The sequence below is a fragment of the Perognathus longimembris genome, chromosome 15 (assembly GCF_023159225.1).
Source record: "Perognathus longimembris pacificus isolate PPM17 chromosome 15, ASM2315922v1, whole genome shotgun sequence".
In the NCBI taxonomy this organism is placed as follows: domain Eukaryota; kingdom Metazoa; phylum Chordata; class Mammalia; order Rodentia; family Heteromyidae; genus Perognathus; species Perognathus longimembris.
In genome coordinates, this window is record NC_063175.1 from 40744349 (window position 1) to 40769039 (window position 24691).

The 24691-nt window shown below is 38.7% G+C and overlaps 1 protein-coding gene across 3 annotated transcripts in view; it reads right to left on the bottom strand.

Moving 5' to 3' along the window:
- Nucleotides 1-24691, bottom strand: part of Dym (dymeclin) — a 276321-nt gene that overhangs the window by 32767 nt on the left and 218863 nt on the right. For all 3 annotated transcript variants that reach the window (XM_048363482.1, XM_048363481.1, XM_048363480.1), the window contains 2 exons: nt 12162-12344; nt 5841-5954 (listed from right to left, as the gene is read on the bottom strand). In XM_048363482.1, coding sequence (XP_048219439.1) covers nt 5841-5954; nt 12162-12344 — 297 coding nt within the window. The remainder of the gene's footprint in view (nt 1-5840; nt 5955-12161; nt 12345-24691) is intronic.

Genomic DNA, 24691 nt, shown 5'->3' on the forward strand with positions numbered 1-24691 from the left:
AGCACCACTTCTGATTTTCTGGTGGTTAACTGGAGATAAGAGTCTCACAGACTTTTCTGCCTGGGCTGAGTTGGAATCACAATCCTCAGATCTCAGTCTCCTGAGTAGCTAGGATTACAGGCATGAGCCACAATCGCCCAATGTGGTAGAGTGCTAGCCTTGAAAGAAAAAGCTCAAGGGCAGTGCCCAGCCCCTGAGTTCAAAGTCCTACAACCAACAAAAAACTAAACAAAACCCAACAAACCAAAGCCCCCCAAAATTCCTAAGGAGAAATAAGTAACTTAAGGTTTTCAGAGCTTGCTCCTCAGGTCTCTGTTTAAGTAGAGGGTCCGGAAAAAATAATTACCTGTTATTGCCTTTCCCAGACTTCACAGAATACCAGTAAGAAGAGAAGGTTTAGAATAACATTAATACTATTTACTCTGACCAGTCAAGTTGTTTAACTATATAGACAGATTCATCCAAAGAGTATATATTCCCACACAGGATATTAGACAAATATTTTTGAAAGCTATGTCAAATAATATTTGATTGAAAAATCTTTTATTTGGTTGAAAGTCAATTACTATGACATGGGCTTCCATATCTTAATGTTGACTTGCCCAAAATTGGAAGAATGATTCTACAAAGTTGGCTTAAATTCTACAATGCAAGGGAAATAAAAAAAAAAAAAAACCACACACAAAAAAACCCTTGGCCTATCTGTTTCAGCTGACATTAGCTGGTGAATTCATGACTTAAGGGCCTCTGTGATCTTTACCCATAAGGTAGCTAGAATGAACTCTAAAATTCTTAGTGTTTCACTTCCATATTTTAAGAAGACAAATGAGTAAGCATATACTATTCCAGACTTTCACTTCGAGCTTACTAAAACTATTTCCACTTAAAGCAACTCTTGTATACCAATCTTATCTATAAAATGATATTATAACCCTACAATTATTTTATATGTATGTATTAGTGAACCACCCAGGAAACTATAATCTGCTCGCATGGCACAGTACAAATATTATTCAACACACAGCTTGAATTTTCAATCAACTTTAGACATTGTAGTATTCTGTGAATTAAACTCTACAGGGTTTAAATGATTCGTTTTATTATAAACACTCAATCCCAAAAGATGATTAAAATAATTGAGATAAGGCTTGATTATAACCTTCTTTCCTCCAGTAACATCTGTGATAATAATATGCTATAATTAAGGTAACTGAGGATGATTCACCATCTGTGAGTAAATGCAATTTTAGTTTCTTTTCTGGTATTTGTGATAGGTTTTTCTGTCTTTTTTTTTTTTGTCATCTTCCTTTTATCGTTTTGTAATCTCAGTGTGAGATGGCAAGTTGGGCTCAGTAGTAAAATTTCTTGTCATGTTCCAGAACAAATTAACAAGCTAGCTTAAAGGATTTACCCACGACCTTGGGATCTCCCATAGTTCATCTGATTTCTCCCTTTAGCAGTAGTCCTGAAAATGAAGCTATATTTTCATTTATACGTCACTGTGTGAAATATAAAGAACAGTTTCTTTGTGAACACAGTATGATAAATGAACAATACATTAGCATTCAAATGGGTCTCTGTATCTACTGTCCAGTCACTAATTCTAGTCCTGCTCTTAGGACCACACGTAGCAAGAACAAATCTGCTTATATGAACAATTTTCCCATACTTGAAGCCAAGTCTCTTCTGCTTGAATCTTTTCTTTCACTGTTTTGGTGATTCTCTCAAAGTTTTCCCAGTTGTTTTAAAGTGTGGTATTTATATGTGCTCTAAAGAGACTAGTGAGGACCGTCTCTCTACACTAGTAGCATATGGACAAACACACACAGTAGGGCTCCATAACATTGCTTCCATCCACAACTCATTTAGCTAGACAACATTGGAAAGGTTTTTAGGTTGTTTTTGAGACTCTACAGACTAAATCCAAATTTACATCTATAAACAAATCTACTTTTTTCTTTTTCTTTTCTTTTTTCTTGGTCAGTGTGGGGCTTGAGTTCAGGGCTTGGGTACTGTCCCTGAGCACATTTGCTCAAGGCTAGTGCTCTACCACTTTGAGCCACAGCACCGCTTCTGGTTTTCTAGCAGTTAATTGGAGATAAGAATTTCACACTGTAACTAATTTTAGTACCCTGAATATTGTATATATGTGTACTGGAACTAGGGAAGGGAAAGGGAATACCAAAATGGAGAGACAAAGGATAAAAAGACAAATCAATGCAATAGCAATACTTACAAAACTCTATGGTATAAATCAACTGTATAACTTGTGTGTGTGGGGGGGAATGTGGAGGGAGGGTGGGAGGAAAAATAAGGGAAGAGGTAACAAGTTGGATAAGAAATGTTCTTACTGCCTTACGTATAAAACTGTAGCCCCTCTGTACGTTACTTTTTTTTTTTTTTTTTGGCCAGTTCTGGGCCTTGGACTCAGGGCCTGAGCACTGTCCCTGGCTTCTTCCCGCTCAAGGCTAGCACTCTGCCACTTGAGCCACAGCGCCGCTTCTGGCCGTTTTCTGTATATGTGGTGCTGGGGAATCGAACCTAGGGCCTCGTGTATCCGAGGCAGGCACTCTTGCCACTAGGCTATATCCCCAGCCCTGTACATTACTTTGACAATAAAGAAATGAAAAAAAAAAAAAAAAAGAATTTCACAGACTTTCCTGACTGGGCTGGTTCTGAATCGCAATTCTCAGATCTCAGCCTCCCGAGTAGCTAAGATAATAGGTGTGAGCCACTGGCTCCCAGCTTACAGCCTACTTCTGATGGAGTAGTTGGAACTACTATAAGGTTGGAAGATTTGCATGAGGCACTGGTCGCTTATACCTATAACCCTAGCTACTCAAGAGGCTGAGATTTGAGGACTAAGGTTCAAAGCCAGCCCAGGCAGGAAAGTCTGTGAAATTCTTATCTCCAATTCACCACTAGAAAACCAGAAGTGGTGCTGTGGCTCAAAGTGTTAGAGCACTAGCTTTGGGCAAAAGAGCTCAAGAACAGCACCCAGGCTCAGAGTTCAAGCCCTACATTTCTGGGTCTTCAATACTATTACATTGGTCCTCGGGCCTGTTCTTGTGCCAGTACCAATCTGTTTTGATCTACTGATATTCCTCCAGCACTCATGCTAAGGATGTTTTTGCTATTTGGGGTCTTCTATTATCCCATATGAATTTTTAGATTGCTTCTTCTATTTCATTCAAGAATGATGTTGGGATATTGATGGGTACTGCATTGAGTTTGTAGATGGCTTTTGCCAGTATTGCCATTTTCACAATGTTAATCCTCCCAATTCAGGAACATGGGAAGTTTTTCCACTTCCTTAGATCTTCTTTAATTTCTTTTTTCAGGGTGTTAAAGTTTTCATTATAGAAGTCCTTTACTTTTTTTTGGATAATTCCCAGGTATTTTATTTTTTGAGGCTATTACAAAAAGGAATTGTTTTTCTTATTTCAGCCTTGTTCTTCTCATTGTTGGCATACAGAAAAGCTACTGATTTTTTGTGGATTAATTTTATGCAGTGCTACTTTGCCAAAGTCCTCTTTACCTCTTCTTTAACTGAAACTGGGCCTTCTACCCAGGACTCCCATCTCATACAGTTTTCATACTCCAATACTCATCTGGAGGTAAGACTGGTATCCCTTTTGCTTAATTTGTTGCTCTGTAGCTAGTATTATTTTATCCTTAAGGCAACAGGTCTAGTATGTGTTCTTCCTTGTAATTGTTCTCTACCCCTTGCAGCTTCTAGATGCCTGTTCCAAACAGCCCATTAGCTGGTTCAATCACATTAACTCTCATTCACATCCATACCATCTCAGCCCCTCACATTCATAGCCAAACCCAAACTACATTTTCACCAAGATCCCTTGCACTTTTGAAAGCATAGTCTAAATACACTGTTCTTTAATCACAATCTGTTTACTTCTACTTGCTCATTCCCTGATCAAATAAAAATTTCTCTTCTTCTGTCCTCTTTATGTTATCCCTTTACTACAATTTCCTGATATTTCATTTATTTCTTGATTCAGTTTAGATACCAAGATCTATCACTTCTTGCAAACAGCCAAGGTAATTTTCACGGACTTCTGTGTTGGTTCACATAGTGTAGTTCAAATAAACTTGAAACAGTCTAAGGACAAACAAAAACCAGCAAACTTACTTCATGTAAGAATAGGAATTAGTGGATTCTTAACATTTAAAAAACTGTCAGAATCACTCAAAGTGAACTACTGCATTGTGGTATGCCCTCGCTGCCCAGAAGCAACACCTGCCATCTGGCTCAGGACTATGTGAGTCTCACTGCTGTTTATGTACACTGGAACTTCTGGAAATGATTAGGATGACTAATGTGCTGTTGTTTTAGAAACTCTGTTATTATAACTGAAAATATTTTTATATCCTACAACAATATCTCTCAAGCATTCATTAAGCAGTGGTTCTAGAGATAATGCTGAAAGAACAGAGACTGATTGTGATAAAAGCCCACAAGAAGACCAAACATTCACCAGGAGAGCCCATATTACTCATTTAGGAGAAAACACTCTAAAAAAAAATTAGACATAGTAAAGAAAATAAAGTAAACTATGTTACAATGCTACACATTCCTATGCTTCCCTAATATCCCTTCACATCTTTTCCTATAAGACAATTAGTCTCTAAGTCTGAACTTCAAATCACAAGACTACTTTAGGAGTTTGTCTGCCAAATAAATATGTCTGTGTGTGTGTGTGTGTGTGTGTGTGTGTGTGTGTGTGTGTGTGTGTGTGGCTTGATAGGGTTTGGGCACTGTCCTTGAGTTTCTTTTGCTAAAGGCTAGCTCTCTACCACTTGAGCTACAGTGTCTCTTCTGGCTTTTTCTGTTTATGTAGTACTGAGGAATTGAATTTAGGGCTTCCTGCATGCTAGGCAAGCACTCAACCACTAAGCCACATTCCCAGCCTGTAAATGTCTTTTTAAAACATAGAATTTAGCCTGGCGTTGGTGGCTCAAGCTTGTAATCCTAGCTACTCAGGAGGCTCAGATCTAAAAATCCTGGTTCAAAACCAGCCTGGGCAAGGAAAGTCTGTGAGACTCTTATCTCCAGAAAACCAGAAGTGGCGCTGTGGCTCAAAGTGGTAGAGTGCTAGGCTTGAGCAAAAGAGTTCAAGGTCCCAAGTTCAGGTTCCTCCTTCCGCCCCACAAAACCGCATACTTAATTTCCCCTACTTTTCTGCAAAGCTTTTTTTTTTTTTTTTTTTTTTGTCCACTACTACGTTGCAGGAATATAGTAAACAATCTGAAGCTCCTAGCCCAATCATTTTCTAGATGCATGACTTTATAATCTCTCTGTATTGTTTTCCTCATCTGAAGAGTTCAGATATTACCCACCTTTAGAGCTGTTTTGAGGATGGAAGGAGTTGATATATTTAATATGCAAAAAACACTGTTTACTCAACTGAGTAAACAGTAGGTAAGCATTTGCTACTGGAGTCATTATGTTCTCCCCCTACAACCAACACCTTCCCAACAACCCTTGATGATATTTGTAAACTGGAATTTACCTCACTGGGTTAAAAAAGAAGGTGCCTCTTTGGTAACAGTGTAGGAATCACTCATAGAATGTGTGGTAGTTCCTCATACAATACACAATGGTATGAAGGCATTAGCCCTTCTTTTGCTATTTTCTTTTGAACAGCTACTAAAAGCTTTATCACAGTTCTGAGAATCAGTATATACTGGAGGAGGCAATACTTACCTTTTATAGCACAAGTACCAGGCAAGCAATATAATTCTGAATAGGATCTGCTCAGAAACAGATATTTACATTGGTGATTTGACAGTATTGGTGGACATTTCTTTAGCCATCTTACCTTTAATCTGTCTTTAGGCAGTGCAACAATTCCCTGCTTAATGATTTCCAAGACCCGTTCTACTGACAGCTCAGCTCCAGCCTGTAGCAGCCGTGAGCTAAAGAAGGTAATCACCTGTAAATGGAAAGAGGAATTTTTTAAAATACATTTTTGTCTTTTTATAATTTATTGTCAAAGTAATATACAGAGGGTTACAGTTTCATCCATAAGGCAGTGAGTACATTTCTTATCCAACTTGTTACCTCCTTCAATTTTCTCCCACCTTCCTCCCTTCCCATTTCCCCCCGACTGGAGTTGTATAGTTGGTTTACAGCATATAGTTTTGTAAGTATTGCTGTTGCATTGGTTTGTCTTTTATCCTTTATCTATCCATTTTATGTTCCCCTTCCCTTCCCTAGTTCCAATAAATGTATATACAACAAAGGCTAAACACATAACTCCCCTATATGACCCAGCAGCCCCACTTTTGGGCATCTATCCAAAAGATTACAAGCAAGACCACACTAATGCCACCAGCACAACTATGTTCATTGCAGCACAATTTGCCATCATTGAAATATGGAACCAACACAGATGCCCCTCACTAGATGAGTGGATCAAGAAAATGTGGTACATATACACAATGGAATTTTATAACTCTATCAGAAAGAATGACATTGCCCCATTCATAAGGAAATGGAAGGACTTGGGAAAAAAAAATCATACTAAGTGAAGTGAGCCAGACCCAAAGAAACATAGACTCTATGGTTTCCCTCATTGGGAATAATTAGTACATGTCTAGGATAATCCTAGCAGAAGATCACAATAGCTCAATAGCTATGTACATATGAACACATAGGATGAGGCTAAGCGAAATGAACTCCAAGTTATAGAAATAAGTAGTTTATCATTGTTGTTATTTTCAACATACCATGTAAAATTATGCTTTCTTCTTTTGTTTTTCTTCCCTATGGTTTTACCCCTGATGTCACTGTAACTGATTTTATTACCCTGGGCATTGTTTATACATTTATTAAATACATTCTTTTGAGGTGGGGTCTTGCTCTTATGCTCAAGCTAGTCTTCTCCAGCCCCTCTTCCACATACTAGGGTTTGAATTCTGGACCTCAGAACCTTCAGCTTCATAGGCAGGGATCTACCACTTAAGCTCTTTTTGCTTTAGCTATACTTTAGAAGTCCTAACTTTTTTTGTTTTTGTCCAGACTGGCCTCAAACTGTAATCTCTCTATTTCCACCGCTCAAGTACCTAGGATTATAGATGTGGACCAGTAAGTCTGGTTCTCAGGCAGTCTTGAACACACAATTTCTCTGCTCTAGCTTCCTACGTAGCTGGTATTACAGATCTATACCACTATGCCTAGCTAAAGATCCATCCGTCCGTCCATCCATCCATCCATCCATCCATCCATCTGTATGTCTAGTGCCTATATGCACTGTATGTCTAGTGCATCTGTATGTCTAGGGCTTGAGCTCAGGGCCTAGGTGCTGTCTCTGAGCTTTTTTGGCTCAAAGCTAGCACTCTATCACTTGAGCCACAGCTTTTGGTAGCTGATTGGAAATAAGACTTTCCTGCCCAGGCTGGCTTTGAACTATGATCTTCAGATCTCAGCTTCCTGAGTAGCATAGAGTTACAGGTGCTACTGCCATCTAGCTATAATTTTTTAAGCAAATAGTTGTATAAAAAAGGAAAAAACCTAAAAAAAGAGTTTGAAGGATTATAGATAAGACTCAATAGATAAGAACTCTGCCTAGCCTGTGAGGTCCTTATTTATTTATATTATAAAAATAATGATGTACAGAGGGGTTATAGTTACATAAGTCAGGTAAAGAGTACATTTCTTTTTGGACAATGTTTCCTCTTCCCTCACTCTTGCCCAGTTTTTCCTCCCATCCTTACTCACAACACAAGTTGTATAGTTCATTTTCAACATAGTGGCCGGTGAGTACCATTCTCCATCTCTGTGCCTCCCCTTACACTCCCAAAGACATAAAAACAAACATACAGAACAAAAAGTATAGAAAACAAAGAGCAAAAAAGAGAAAACTTCTTGTTTTCATTTTCTGGAGTTCATAAGTGAAATCCTTTCAAATTATTCTCCTAAATATTAATTAAGAAGACCATAACTCAGACTGGGAGTGTGGCCTAGCATACATGAAGCCGGGTTCAATTCCTCAGCACCACATATAATAAAGCTGGAAGTGGCACTGTGGCTCAGGTGGTAAAGTGCTAGCCTTGAGCAGAAAGAAGGCAAGGACAGTGTAAGATCAAGCCTCAGGATTGGCAAAAACAAACAAACAAATAAGACCATAATTTTTCTCTTAACTATTCCAGTTTGCAAGTATACCAAGTTATGTAAAAGCCACTAGTGTGCAACTTTTGTTGTGTATACTGATGTTACTAGTATTACTGGGAGATAATATTCATGAAGGCTTAGGACCAACAACTAGGAACACAACTCTAGAATAAACTGTTAAGGAATGACTGGCAATTGCGCGTGTGCCAACCCCTGCATGTTGAGGATCTCCTCTTTTCTCTTCCCTCAGGATAGATGGGGTTCTGTATTACTTCATCAGTGCCAATGGTATTAAGCAAGTGTTGTACCACTGAGCCACACCCCAGATTAGTACCAATACTATCAGTTACAAGAAATCTCTTTAGATCAACAAATAAAGCTCTAAGACATTCTTTACCAAGATAAAATGCCTACAGTCAAAGCCAAGCAGACTGCATGGTATCCATATTATAAAGACATTACAAGCCAACAAAGAATGTGCATCCATCCATATACTACATCTCCAAAGAGCAAAGGGATGCGATGACAATCCTGTTTTATTTCTTCAGTTTGATGATATGATGAATTAATTCAGGGTTTGTTTTTGTTGTTGTTGCTTTGTTCCTTTTTGTGACAGTCCTGGGGCTTGAATGAAGGGCCTAGATGCTGTTCCTGAGTTTTTCTGTTTAAGGCTAGTACTCTATGACTTGAGCCACAGCTCTACTTTCAGCTTTTTGGTGATTAATTGGAGATAAGAGTCTTACAGTCCTTACTAACTGGGCCAGCTTCAACCATGATCCTCAGATTTCAGCTTCCTGAGGAGCTAGGGTTATAAGTATGAGCCACTGGTGCCTGGCTAAATATTTAGTTTTTTAAGGGTGAACCAATCCCTACTCCTGGGATAAATGCCACTTGATCCTGATATCTTTTTTATTCCTTTGTTACACAGCTAGATTTGCTATTACTCAGGATGTCTGCACTTATGTCCATAAGCAATCTATAAGCCTATGAGATCAATCCTGGTCTATGGCTTGTCTTCCTACCTAAATCTCTGTTGGAATGTGGCTGTGCTCACTGGCTTATATATTGCTTACAATACAACAGCACAGCTGAGTAGCTGTGATAGTAACTGCAGCCTCTAAAGCCAAATTTTTGTCAGATATGGTATTTTTTTTTCCTGCCTGAACAACTTCCTTTAGTATTTCCTATCGTATATACCTGGCAGCAGAGTAAGTTCTGTTTTGTCTACCTAAAATGCCTCTATTCTGTTTTTAGTTTTAACTTATTTTGTAGAGTACAAGATTTAAGCTAGTAAGATTTTTTTCCATATTATCATTTAAAGATGTCATTTCATTATCAGGCTTGCATTGCTTTTGACAACAGGATTCTTGTCATTATCTTTGTTTCTCTGTTGTATAAACATTGCATGTAATGTTTCTCTTTTCTCTGGCTGCATTCAAAGTCTACATTGCATTTTCTTTTTTCTTAAAATTTTTTTTGTTCATTGTGGGGCTTGAACTCAGGGCCAGGACACTGTTCCTCAGCTCTTTTTGCTCAAGAGTAGCACTGTACCACTCAAGCCAGAGTATCACTTGTGGTTTTTCAGTGGTTAATTGGAAATGAGAGCCTCATAGGAGCTTTCCTGCCCAGGCTGGCTTTGAACTGCGATCCTCAGATCTCAGTTTCCTGAGTAGCAAGGATTATAGGCATGAGCTACAGGCGCCCAGCTCTTTCAAACATTTTTTTAATTAAAAAAATTATTGTCAAACTGATGTACAGAGAGGTTACAGTTTCACACGTTAGGCATTGGATACATTTCGTGTACTGTTTGTTACCTCCTCCCTCATTCCCCTCTTCCTCCTCCCCCTTTCCCTCCCCCCGCCCCATGAGTTGTTCAGTTCATTTACACCAATTTTGCAAGTATTGCTTTTGTAGTCGTTTGTCTTTTTTACCCTGTGTCTCTTGATTTTGGTATTCCCTTTCAGTTTCCTAGTTCTAATACCAGTATACACAGTTTCCAATGTACTCAGATAAGATACAGAGATAGTGCAGGTACACCACAGGAAGGGGATACAAGAAGAACATCAATAATATAAGCTACGGTTACACATAGCACGTTGAAAGTAGTTACAACAGTGATATAACAATCGTTTCCATAACATGGAGTTCATTTCACTTAGCATCATCTTATGTATTCATAAGGGTATAGCTATTGGGCTCTTGTGATCTCTGCTGTGACTTGCCTTAACCTGTGCTTCTCTCTCTGTGTGTTTTGCAGATGGAATTATCCTGATTGGAGCTCTCTAAGATTTGTAGATCTGTTATTTGAAATTTTTCAGTATTAAAAAATTCTCAACCATCATTTCTTCTGATCTGCTTTTCTTTTAATACTCCAGTTATATGTAAGTTAGATCATTTGATATCCTCTTATAGTTCTTAGATATTGTGTTCTCATTTTTACATGTATTTATATAATTTCTATCAAACTACCTTCAAAATCATAATTTTTCCTTTCTTAACTATACTCAAGCCTCCCAATGAGTCAGTAATAGTAATTCTTAGTCTGCCATACATCTTTTTCTTATAATTTTCATCTTTCTCTGGAATTCACCATCTGCTTATGCATATTATCACCTATTTTAATGGTTCAAGGAATGGCAATTTTTTTTTTTTGTAAAGGACCAGGTAGAAAATTGTTTTAGTCTCTGTCAGCCATACTATAGTTTCTGTTACATATTCTTTTAAAAACAACTCTTTAAAAATGCAGAGGGTAGTCTTACTTTACTTGTTGTGTAAAGACAAATCATGGGCTGCTTTTGGTCCATAGGGTTCATACTTTGTTCAGATTGTCTAAGTACGCATTTTAACTCTAGTAATACTAATTAAACACTTTGTCCAGTAGTTCCAACATCTGAATCATCACTGGGAATCTAGCTTTGTTGTCTCTTGACAACAAGTCAGGTAGTGAGCACATTTCTTTTTGACAGTGTCATCTACCATTCTCTTTTCTTTCTTCCTTTCTTTTTTTTTTTTTTTAACATTTCATAGTGTTTGGCTGACAAGCAGATTCCTGCTAGACACTGTGATAGAAACAAACACATCTCTTCTTAGGTCATACTTGATTTGAGCTAATTTTCACAGAAGATGAATGGTATTTGAGTGTGTATCATAACCTCTAAGGACCTTAAGCACTATACATTTTTCAGTACTAACACTCCATTTTCTATTTTTGGTTATTCTTGTATGTCTGGGTCACAGAGTAGGATCTGAAATGCCTATTCTTAGGTGAGGGTCTTAGGTCTGATTAGACACCAAGCGTGTCCTAATCATAAAAGGCCACACTTGGCATCAGGTTACTTTAAAAGGATAAAAGGTTTTTGCTTTTCTTGGAATCCTTTGTATAGTTTTGGGTTTTTGATTTCTTGAAATGCTAGCTCAGATATAAAACTCATCTTCAGGAAGATGCCACATCTACCCTAGCTCAGAAACCAACACTCTTGATTGTCATAGAATTTGTAAACAATGTGTCTGGTTATCTCACTAAGTATACCAAGTAAGGTCAGAGTTAACAAGAAGGACATGGAGCCAGAAAAGAAGTTTTAAAAGACTGCTTGAAGATGTTCCCATAAATCCATATGGAAATATGAGTTCAAAATGGTGAATGAGTTTTTAAAGACTTGTCTAAAAACATCAAGTCTCACTCAAAGAAATAAACATGCCTGTATGAAATGGTGCTTCTTTGTCATCTTGACTGTTAATTACAGTTGAAAGAAGGAACTCTAGGTATTGAATTTTTACCAAAATTTGTTACATTAAACTTTCTCTGCTTTACTACTTGAAAAGGAATTATGCATGCCAGGCATGGTAGCACACATGTGCAATCATAGCACTCAGGAGACTGAAGCAGAAGGATCCTGAGTTTGAAGCTCCATTAGGCTACATAGTGATGGTGAGCCCTGCCTAGTCCATGGAACAAGATCCTGTCTTGAAAAACAATTTTAAAAAATCTATAAAAAAGAATCATAAAGATACCTTCATTTAAACTTACCAGATCGATGTTTTGCATTACATCTTGAAATGAAGGATGAGTTCGAAACTGTTCAAAAAGATCTCGTTTGTAAAGCAGTGCATATACCAAGTTTGGGTTGTGGTGAAGAGAATTTGTCAGGCAGGAATTGATGATTTCTAGCATCATTCGAATCACTTCTTCAATGACATTGAGGTCCTGAGCCTTACAAACAAAGAAAGCCCCCAAATAGTCAGTGTTTTTTTCTCCTTGACACAGAAGGAATTAAATTGTGAGTAACTGATCACAATTATCACAGGTCTGGAAAAATCAGGCAGGAAAACAATGCAAGACTATTTGCCAAGAATTTTGGATAGATTTATCAGCTACTAAGAGGTTTGAGTTAAAACTGAACAACTGTACAGGTAACTAGGAATTTCATATAATAAATGATATACTAGCTAATCAAAAAGAAAATTTAGAACCTACTCATCAATTCACTTGGCAGATCTCATTTGTATTCTCAACCTAAATTGTTAAGCTTCCACTTTAAGCTTCTACTTTACGTAGAGATGAGGTCTTACCAAAAGTAAGTGTCTAATTCAGAAAAGGAACTAATCTACAGAAAAACAGCCTATGGTTTGGCCACTGTTTCCTCAGTGTAAACAGTCTTTGAGAATTCGAATGTAAAATGGCTATATGACAACAAAACTCCAAAGTAAGCAACCAGCAAGGTTTTCAAGAAAAGACTGAGTTCAGCTCAAAGCTTCCAGCTGGGAACCGGGAGCCCCAAGTGCAACCTCCCACTGGGGTCTCTCCAGGGGAGCCCGCTTCTAGTCCCCGCTGCCTCCTTCCTGCGTGGGGCTCAGAAGGCTCTCTGGCTCTATTTATTTTGCTTTGGTGCCATCAAGAAATACTGGTCTCGGATGTGAGGGCGATCTGGCTGCGACATCTGTCACCCCATTGATCGCCAGGGTTGATTCGGCTGATCTGGCTGGCTAGGCGGGTGTCCCCTTCCTCCCTCACCGCTCCATGTGCGTCCCTCCCGAAGCTGTGCGCTCGGTCGAAGAGGACGACCATCCCCGATAGAGGAGGACTGGTCTTCGGTCAAGGGTATACGAGTAGCTGCGCTCCCCTGCTAGAACCTCCAAACAAGCTCTCAAGAAATACTGGTCTCAGCTTTGGGCCTCACTCTGTACTTTAAATGTCTGACAATTTTCTATGGTTTATCTATTATGTTTTTGGAGCAAAAAAGAGAGATCAGCCTTTAAAACTGGAACTGACAACATATTATCAACCTGAGGTTCCCCTAATTATATTTTCATCCCATTTGATGTATGATTTATTTACTAGAAGAGGAAGAGTTTTAAATTTTCTCTCAGTTCATTTAAGAACAATCCACTGGGATTGTATGATTACTTCAGAAATATAAATCCTAGTTGTCTTTTTCTTTTTTGAAATTACATTTTTATTACCTTTAAGTAGTTGTATAAGGAGTTACCATTCGACAAATTATTTTTATGAATACAATATGTCTTCATCAATGTCACCCCTTCCATCCTTTTCCTTTGTTCCTCCCACCCCAATCCCTCTCTTCAATTTTCAATTTTGTAGACTATGCACTGAATATCATGACTACATTATCCCCTACTTACCTCTTCTCCTTGACCCCACTCTGATCTTTTTTTTATTTTTATTTTTTAAATTGGTGCCAGTACTGGGGTTTGAACTTAGGTCTGATGCTCTCAGCTTTTTTTGCTCAAGGCTGGAGCTCTACCACTTGAATCATACTTTCACTTTTGGGTTTTGATACTTAACTGGAGGCAAGACTAGCTTCAAATTATCATTCTCAAATCTCAGCCTCCCGAGTAGCTAGGATTGTAAGTGTGAGCCATTGGTGTTGGACATGACCTTTTATTTCATTCTTAAGTCAGGAGAGTATATAGTAGAAATTTCAAATCATGCTCTACTTTAGATTTTACTTTGTATCAGTCTGACCAAAGAATCCTTAAGAAATATATTACCTGTCTTATTAATTAATTAATTACTTTAGTGGGCTGTGGGGCTTGAAATCAGAACCTGGATGCTGTCCCTGAGCTCTTCTGCTCAAGGCTAGCACTCCATCACTTTGAGCCATAGTTCTACTTCTGGTTTTCTAGTGGTTACTGGAGATGAGTCTCTTGGACTTCCCTGCCCGGGTTGGCTCTGAACTGCGATCATCAAATCTTAGCCTCCTGAGTAGCTAAGATTACAGGCATGAACCCAGCTACCTGTCTTATTTTTAATGAACTTACTAGATACTTTATGAAACTTCTGTTATCCTGTGATACTGTTACTCTGGATAAGTGCTAAGGTTATGTTTTGTAGATTATACACAGCTACAGAAATACAAATTGAACAGCAAGGAACATGCCCAGTATTACTGAAATTGGCTGATAATATAAGAAATAACAAAGATTTTTAATATGTTATCAAATTTTGTTGGATTGTCATGATAAAATGCATTTTTGGTCTTTTGATATTTCTACATAATTAGGGAAACAAATGGGGAATAATACACAATTAAGAAGTTTAGAGGAAGTTTAAATTAAAGAGTTTTCTACCCTTATCTATTTTAACATATAATATTGTAAATAATTTAGGTTAGTACACTTTTAATACAAAGGCTGCATAAATACCCTTTTCATGAGATAAGGTCAGTTTCCTTCCTGGTTACACCCAGGGGTAAAATTCTAAATATTTAACAACTAGTAGACCAGGCAGGGCTGCTGGATATGGGCTATATCTGCCTGCACCAGCTGGATGCTAATTACACTACTCCTGTGAGGGCTCTCAAAGGAACCATTTCTTGAGAAATAAAGTTCCTTGAAGTTAGTATCTATATTGATTGGTTTTATTATATTCCAAAAACTGTACCAGGAATTATGAGATATATTATTCTATTCAATTCAGCAAGTATTTAGCTTAATACTGGGTAAGAAAGCTTAAAATATGACTAAAAAATCATAAAAATCACAAAGCATACACAAGTAACATTAGATACAAAAGTCACTCTCTTTAGTGCTAGAATTCATTCTCTTCTTTAGAGTGCACATCAAGTGGATGACTAGCTTATTACTCTCTCGTTTTGTTTTTTTTGGTCGGTCATGAGGCTTGAACTCTGGGTCTGGGCACTGTCCCTGAACTCTTCAAGGCTGGCATTCTATCCCTTTAGCCACAGTGCCACTTCTGGTTTTCTGGTGGCTAACTGGAGATAAGAGTCTCATGGCCTTTCCTGCCTGGGCTGGCTTTGAACCACAATCCTCCATCTCAGCCTCCTGAGTAATTAGGATTATAGGCCTGAGACACTGGTGCCATCTGGCAATGATATATTTTAACTATGTTTCCTGTGTACTGGGTTAAGATTTACTTTGTCACAAATACAATCTGATTGGCTCATCAATACAGTGACAAACTATGTAGCGATAACAAGATCTGTGCCTTTTACTTTCATGGTCTGTTCTTTTAAGTACATAACATTCCATAACAGGAATTAGGCTTAAAGTTAAACAACTAAAAGTATGTGTGGAGCATACTTATTTATGACCAACAATTTCAATGTAAAAACAAGGATCGTGAGAAAATAATCCTATTTTTACTGTTTCTGGTGGTTTGTACATGTTAGGAATGAAAGTCCCAACAAATTCTATGCTAAATAGTAATTTAATATAAAAGACAAGTTGGCAGTTATGAGAATATTTTACCTAGTTAACTGCACTCAGAGTTGCCTCTCATTCTACAAACTTCCTTTTCCTTTTAACAGGGGATTTATATAGTTAAATAGTTTCAAATCATTTATTTTTAGTTTCCTTAAGAGGAGCATATGTATCTTGTTTGTATTAGTTTTGGGGGGATTCCAAGAGAGCTGTCTAAATTTCCTGCATTTTCAGCAGAAAATAAAACCTTCAACAAAATTAATGGGACTTTGCCAAAGGCAGGGAGGAGGAGGAAACCCAGGCAAAGGCTTTTGAAAGTCACCATGCTAATGGCCTTCAAGTCAATCTTTGGTGATAAACTCCTGTTATCTTTATGTTGTTAATTCACTGAAATACACACTGAAAAGCTTTGTGACCATGTTATTTCTAGACAGAACTGGATATGTCCCAAAATATCCAGCTTCTGATAGAAAGAACTGGTTTAATGTTACACACAAATCATAGTGGAAGAATGAATCCTGTGATCAGAGCAGATGATGGGTAACTTTAATCAAGCAGTGGGAGAGGCAGGTGGAGAGGAGCAGGCTGAGTTATAGTCCCACCAGTTTTGTGTGTGAAGGCAAAACCATGAGATCTTCACTTTTCCTTATATACAGTTTGAATGCAGCTCACAAGCTTAAACTAGATTCCTGGGAAGTGATTATTTACAATGCCCTATAGCATAGGCATGGGTAGCATGGGGCAAGATATTGGTGGCCAGTAGGGGACACTAATTAGCTTTATGTGTTTTCTGAGAAATGACCAAAGACCTCAAGAAAAGGAAATCTGTTTTTATTTGGTAGTACTGGGATTCGAATTCAGGGCCTAGTGTTTGCTAGACAAGTGTCCTACCACTTGAGCCACACCTTCAGCCCTCTGTTGTGGGGTCATTTTCAAATCGGGTCTCATGTTTATGACCAGGCCAGCCTGGACTACAATTTGATTCACATTTTCTGTGTAGCGGAGATGATAAGCACATCCTATCACATAGCTCTTATTGGTTGAGATGGGGTCTCTAAGCAGTTTTTGTTCATGCTGGCCTTGAACCATGATCCTCCTGATTACAAGTGTGAGGTACCACACTTAGCTCTACTTAAAAAAAGAAAAGAAAAAGCCGGAAGTGGTGCTGTGGCTTAAGTGGTAGAGTGCTAGCCTTGAGCAAAAAAAGAACCCAGGGACAGTGCTAGGTCCTGAGTTCAAGCCCCAGGACTGGCAAAAACCAAAAGAAAAGAAAAAAGAATATTAAGATGCATCCCCCAACAATCAGGCCATTAGAAAAGGGCAGAGAGCAGGGATAGAGCAGAATTGCTTTCCTTTCTTCTTCTACTGGCAGAAGAAAAAAAAATCCTATGTTAGAGCCACCATTAAATATATATATATACACATATATGTTTGTGTGTGTGTGTGTGTGTATATATATATATATATATATATATATATATATATGTACATATTGCCAGTCCTGGGGCTTGAACTCAGGGCCTGAGCACCGTCCCTGGCTTCTTTATGCTCAAGGATAGCACTGTACCACTTGAACCACTGCACTACTCCTGGCTTTTTCTGTTTATGTGGTGCTGAGGAATCAAACCCAGGGCTTCATGCATGCCAGGCAAGCACTCTACCACTAAGCTACATTCCCAGCCCCTAATCCATTCTTTTTAACAAGAAGAATTCTAAAGATTAAAGACTTAGAATGGAAATAATTTAAAAAAATTAAATTAAAAAACTTTAGCAGAAAAAATATAGGTAAATGTTTTCATAATCTTGAGTTAGTAATGGTATAGGGAGGAAGGAAAGGGCAAGGAGAATCAAGAAATTCCAAACAAAAAACCATGCATGCCTCTGAATTAAATAAAAATTTAAATCTTTTGAATTGAAAAAAGGAACTCCAGAAATGAAGGAAAGACTAATAAAGTTAAGAAAAACATTGGTAACATATATCACACAAAGAGCAAAAAGAACATGACAAAATCACCAACAAAAGTATGGATAGCCAGGTGCTGGTAGCTCACACATGTAATCAGGAAGCTGAGATCTGAGGACTGAGGTCCAAAGCTAGTCTGGGCAGCAACGTCTTAAAGACTCTTATTTCCAATTAGCCACCCAAATCTGGAAGTGGATCTGTGGCTCAAAGTGGAAGAATGCTAGCCTTGAACAGAAAAGCTCAGGGACAGTGCCCAGGCCCTGAGTTCAAACCCCACAACTGACAAAAAGATATGGATAGGGATGGGGGTGTGGATTAAGTGGTAGAGTACCTGCCTAACTAGTGTAAGACTCCAAGTTTAAACCCCAGTACCACTAAAAAAGAAAAGAAAAACATCAATAGCTTACGGTAAAATTTAGTCAGTGATATGAGCTGCAACAAAAAAAAGTCTAAAGAAAAATGCATAGTTTTAGTTATTCACAAACAAATAAAATTTAGATAATAAAATAGGCCCCCCAGGATGGAAAAGATGTAGGATAGAAGAAATGATAATAAAAGCCAGAATTAATAAACTAGACAATAAAATAAAACCATTTAGAACAAGAGTGAATTGTTATATATTTATTTTTATTGAATACAAAGAAAAAATAAACACAATGCTACCTAGAGAAAGGGGAGGCACAAATACATAGTGTGGAGATCAGAGAGGACACATATACAGACATAAGTGACATCTGCCACTTCCTGGCTGGTAGACAGACACTTTCTCAAAGTGTCCTCATATGGTTTTTCTTTTGTGAACATAGGGCAAGATCTGGTGTCTCTTCCTCTTCCTGTAAGGACAACAGTCCCAATGGATCAAGGCTCCATTTAATCATAATTACCTCCTCAAAGTTCTTATATACAAATATAGTCACTTTGCAGGTTAGGGCTTTAATATTTGAATTTTGGGGAAACATAATCCAGTTCACGACATGTGTGCCATTCATATCTTGTGATGTGGTAATCTAACAGTATCCCTGGGAAGTACTCTTACCAAGAAAGAAGAGGCTGAATCTGCAAGCATTTAACGGTAAATATCTATTTCTAATAAGTACAGGGACAGAGAAGGACTCAAGGCCAATAGGAAACACAGGTACATATTTAGAATGAGGAAGATTCTACAGGTCAGGTGGTTGGGTTTCTGCAGCACAATGAAATCGACAGCAAAGAAAAAGAGAAAGGATTGATATAAAAGTCTTAGGACCCCAACTACTCAGAATGCTGAGATTTGAGGATCAGAGTTCAGAGCCAGCCCAGGAAGATAATACTTCAAGACTCCCATTTTCAATTACCATGCAAAAAGCTAGAAGTGGAGTGTTAAATGGTAGAGACAGTCTTAGGAGACATAACAGCTAAATGTGTGAATTTTATTTGGATTCTAATCTTGACACAGTGCCAACAGATATTTTTGAGACTTCTGGGGAAATGTGATTAGTGGATTAGATTATACCTAGGAAATATACTTAGGAAATAGTGCTACTTTACTGGATGTGATAATGATATGAGATTTTGGGAAAAAATATTTTTGGAGAAATATATCAAAGAGTGAAAGAATAGGGGCTGGGGATATGGCCTAGTGGCAAGAGTGCTTGCCTCGTATACATGAGGCCCTGGGTTCGATTCCTCAGCACCACATATACAGAAAATGGCCAGAAGTGGCGCTGTGGCTCAAGTGGCAGAGTGCTAGCCTTGAGCAAAAAGAAGCCAGGGACAGTGCTCAGGCCCTGAGTTCACGGCCTAGGACTGGCCAAAAAAAAAAAAAAAAAAAAAAAAAGAGTGAAAGAATAAAAGTCTAGAACTGACTATAATTAGCAAAGGAAAAAGAAGTTCATATAAAGGATATATCCAATGGTAGAATCAATTTTGGTTTCTATCCAACTTGTAGATTCCAGGTAATTGGGCATAGAGGGGTTCACTAAAGGACTTTTCTGTCTGTATTTTCAAATAGATTAATTAATTAATTCTTATGTTTTGTCAGTCATAGGACTTGAACACAGGGCCTGGGTGTTGTCTCTGAGCTTTTTTGCTCTACCACTTTGAGCCATAGTACCACTTCTGGTTTTCTGGTGGTTAATTACAAATAAGAGTCTCACAGACTTTCCTGCCTGGGCTGGCTTTGAATTGTAATCTTCATATCTCAGCCTCTTAGATAGCTAGGATTTTAGGTGTGAGCCATCGGTGCCCAGCCTATAATTTTAAAAATTATTTTTATTTGAAAATCCTAACAACAGAGGAGTTTCAGTTACATAACTAAGGCAAAGAGTACATTTCCTTTTGGAGGCTGTCACTTTTTTTTTGTTTGCTTGTTTGTTTTTGCCAGTCCTGTGCCTTGAACTCAGGGCCTGAGCACTGTCCCTAGCTTCTTTTTGCTCAAGGCTAGCACTCTGCCACTTGAGCCACAGAGCCACTTTTGGCCATTTTCTATATATGTGGTACTGAGGAATCAAATCCAGGGCTTCATGTATAGGAGGCAAGCACTCTTGCCACTAGGCCATATTCCCAGCCCCAGACTGTCACTTCTTTGGTTGCTCTCTCCCAAATTCTCCTTCTCATTCCACCCACAAGCTGAGTACCATTACTGCATTTTGTTTATCTTTTGTCCCTCTATTTCTGTGTCTCTCATTACACTGCCAAAGACATACAGACAAACAGGACAAAAGGAAAAGAAAACAAAAATAGCAAAAAAGAAAAAAAAAACAAACCCTTGCTTCCATTTCCTGGAGTTCATTTTAATAAATACTATTTTGTATGATCAGAGGCACATAGACATGATGCCTTCCTGTTCCTCTCCAGAGTGTCTTCCTTTGGTCTCACTGTGTTTGAATGCCTAGACACCTGTATAATGTATTATGTCCCAGTGTATTTTAGATCTACCTTCTGCATATGAGAGAAAACATGTGCCATTTGTCTCTCTAAGCTTATCATATCTCACTTAACTTGATTTGTTCTAGGTCCATTCCATTTCCTTGCAAAGGACATATTCTTTCTAATGGCTGTGTGAAATTCCATGTGTATAGGTATCAGTTTTTTAGACCCACTCATCTATTGTACGGCATCTGGGCTGTTTCCACAACTTGGCTCCTGTGAATAGTGCAGCAATGAACATGGATCTGCAAGTGTCCTTGCAGTATACTGGCTTGTGATGTTCTGGGTAGTGGGTAGATGCCCAAGAGTGTAGGGGATGGCTATACCTTTAAGACCTGGGACTGTTGGCTGCTAGCCACTCCCACCTTCTCCCCGGGTCTGGAACCAGCCCCGCCTCTTGTCTGTAAGCACATGTCTGGTAATGGCGCTGGCCTGAGCCAGGGACTGGTCCTTAGGGGACTGTGGTCTCCACCTCTGCGGGAAGTTCCGTGACATCACCGTGATGGACAGTTCATTAGCCAATTGTTAATACCCAGTTAGTCCCTCCTCTTCCTGTCATCATTACTGTTATATAAACCCCTCCCCTGAATAAAACTTTTGAAGCCGGTAGTCCATCAGACGGCTCCCCAAAATCTCCGTGTCCAGTGTCGGCTCTTAAACATAAGGGGGGCTGGGACGGGTGGTTTCGGCAACCCTACTTCTTCTCAGCTTAGTCCCAACTGGGATACGCTCTGCCCTCCCGCCGGCTGGAGTAGCGGGCAGAGCCGAGTGTCCCCCCACAATTAAAGGCTTGGCATCTCCCCAAAGGAGACGTAGAAATTTAGCCCGACACAAGAGTGGTATGGCTGGGTTGTAGGGAAGATCCATGTTTAGTATTTTGAGGAACTTCCAGACTGCTGTCCAGAGTGGTACTATGTTTACATTCCCACTAATAGTGCAGTAGGGTTCCTTTTCCCTTATATTCCCACAAATGTTGTTTGTTGTTCAAATTCACAATGTTGGTCAAGTTAACTGGGGTGAGATGGAATCCCAGAGTTGTTCTGAGTTTCATTTCTTTTATGGCCAGGGATGATGGGCATTTCCTCATGTTTCTTTGCCATTCTTATCTCTTCTTGTGAGAAGTCTCTTCATAGCTTCTTTGCCTATTTATTATAGGGAGGGGTTAATTTCTTGAGCTCCTTGTACATTTTAGAGATAAGGTTTTTGTAAGATGTACTGCTGTTAAAGTTCTCTTAGTCTGTTGGCTGTCTTTCTAGTTTAGTAACTATGTCCTTTGCTATGCAGAAAATTTTTAGTTTAGTTTAGTTTTAGTTTAGTTTAGTTGTCTAGTTTCTCTTCTCTCTGCTGTACCCCTACAACTGTTTTCAAAAAGTTTCTGCTACACCTCTGAGTTCTAGTGTTTCTCCTCCTCCCTCTTGCAGTAGTTTCAAACTTTCAGGTCTGATGTTGAGGTCTTTGATCCATTTTGGGTTGATATTTGTGCATGGTGACAAACAGGGTTCTACTTTTAGTTTTCTGCAAATGGATGCCCAGTTTTTCAACACAAATTATTAAAGAGGCTTTTTTTCCCACTGAATGTCTTTGGCTCCCTTATCAAATACTAGATAACTGCAAGTATATGATTTTATTTCTGGGTCTTCAGGTCTGTTCTATTAATTTTTGGGTCTATTTTTGTGCCAATGCTGAGGTGTTTTGTTATTATAGCTCTGTAGTAGAGCTTGAGGTCTGGGATTGTGATACTACCAGGATTACTTCCTTTGCCTAGATTTGCTTTGACTATTCAAGGTCTTCTTTGTGCCATTTTATTTTTTTTATTTTTATTTTTTTGCCAGTCCCGGGGCTTGGACTCAGGGCCTGAGCACTGTCCCTGGCTTCTTTTTGCTCAAGGCTAGCACTCTGCCACTTGAGCCACAGCGCCACTTCTGGCCATTTTTTGTATATGTGGTTGCTGGGGAATCGAACCCAGGGCCTCATGTATATGAGGCAGGCACTCTTGCCACTAGGCCATATCCCCAGCCCCCTTCTTTGTGCCATTTTGATAGGGATTGCATTAAGTCTGTAGATCATTTTTGTCAGTATGGCCATTTTTTTTTTTTTTTCCAATCGTGGAGCTCAGACTCAGGGCCTGAGCACTGTCCCTGGCTTCTTTTTGCTCAAGGCTAGCATTCTACCACTTGAGCCACAGCGCCACTTCTGGCTTTTTCTATATATGTGGTGCTGAGGAATCAAACCCATGGCTTCATGTATATGAGGCAAGCACTCTACCACTAGGCCGTATTCCCAGCCCAATATGGCCATTTTTACAATATTAGTCCTACCTATCCATGAACATGGAAGATCTTTCCATTTCCTGATGTGATCTTTGATTTCTTTTTCAAGTTTTCACTACAAATGTATTTTGTTTCTTTGGTTAGGTTTATTCCTAGATAATTATTTTTTGAGGCTATTGCAAATGGAGTTCTTTTCCTGATTTCCCCCTCTGCATTGCTGGTATACAGAAAGGCTACTGATTTTTATAGGTTAATTTTGTATCCTGCTACTTTGTCAGAGTTAATGAAAAGCTCTGGGAGCTTGGGGATGGTCTCTTTTGTGCCCTTTAGATATAAAATCATGTCATCTGCAAGTTGGGATAGTTTGATATCTTCTTTTTTTTTTTTTTTTTTGCCAGTCCTGGGCCTTGGACTCAGGGCTTGAGCACTGTCCCTGGCTTCTTCCCGCTCAAGGCTAGCACTCTGCCACTTGAGCCACAGCGCCGCTTCTGGCCGTTTTCTGTATATGTGGTGCTGGGGAATCGAACCTAGGGCCTCGTGTATCCGAGGCAGGCACTCTTGCCACTAGGCTATATCCCCAGCCCGATATCTTCTTTATGTGAATCTCTTTTATATATTTTTCTTGCCTTATTGTTCTGGCTAGAAGCTCCAGAACTATATTGAAGAGGTGTGATGTTGACTAGTGGTCTGTCATATATAATCTTTATTTTGAGGTATGTTTCTCTCCCCCTCCCTCCTTCCCTCCCTCTGTCTTTCTCTCTCTCTGTCTTTCTTTCTCCTTCTTGCCAGTCCTGGGGCTTGAACTCAAGGTCTGAGCACTGTCCCAGAGTGTCTTTTGCTCAAGGCTAGCACTCTACTACTTGAGCCACAGCACCACTTCTGGCTCTTTCTCTGTATGTGGTACTGAGGAATCAACCTAGGGCTTCATGCATGTTAGGCAAGCTCTCTACCACTAAGCCACATTCCCAGCCTCAGCATTCAGTTTCTGTGGCTGCATAGCTAGGCTTCCTATTTTCCTATATTAGGGCAACTAAGAGTTTTTGTCAGCAGCTTCAGGTTGCCTGAATTATTCCTCCCATTCCTCCCTGTAACAATAACAGCCAGTCAGAGCCCAGCTTTCATTATCTTCAAGTTCCTCATTTCACACTGATCTTCAGCAGTGTAAAAAGTTTTCTGCTCTTAAGAGCTCAAGGTTTTAAATAAGGAGATTCCCTTATTTTATACGAACCTTAAAATAGGTTCATATACTTAGTTATACCAGCAAAGTTCCTCTGGCTATATAACTTAGTGTATGTATAGATTTGGGGATAAGATGTGGGTTATTATTTCATTTATCACAATCTCAAATGTTTAAAATATGATTGGTTAAATTATAGTACATCTAAACAAAGGAATACCATGAAGCTATTAAAATCAGTATGGAATGCATAAAATAGGATGGATTGATGAGAAAACAAAAGGAGATAAGTAGATTATGGCAAGGTTACTTTACTTTAGTAGAATATTAATTGGAGAATCTTGAAGTTTGAATATATAAACATTAACTATAATTAAAAAATTATATGCCTAAATTTTTAAATAAAAGTTCAAACTCCTGGAGTTTAAAAACTTTACTGGCCCCAAATGTAGGTGTCTGTGAAGATATTTCTTCTGAGCAAATCAGTGGGAAATAGTTTATAGGATAAACCTCTTTCACAGAGATTAAGTTTCAAACAGTATTACTGCTATTTTTGAATA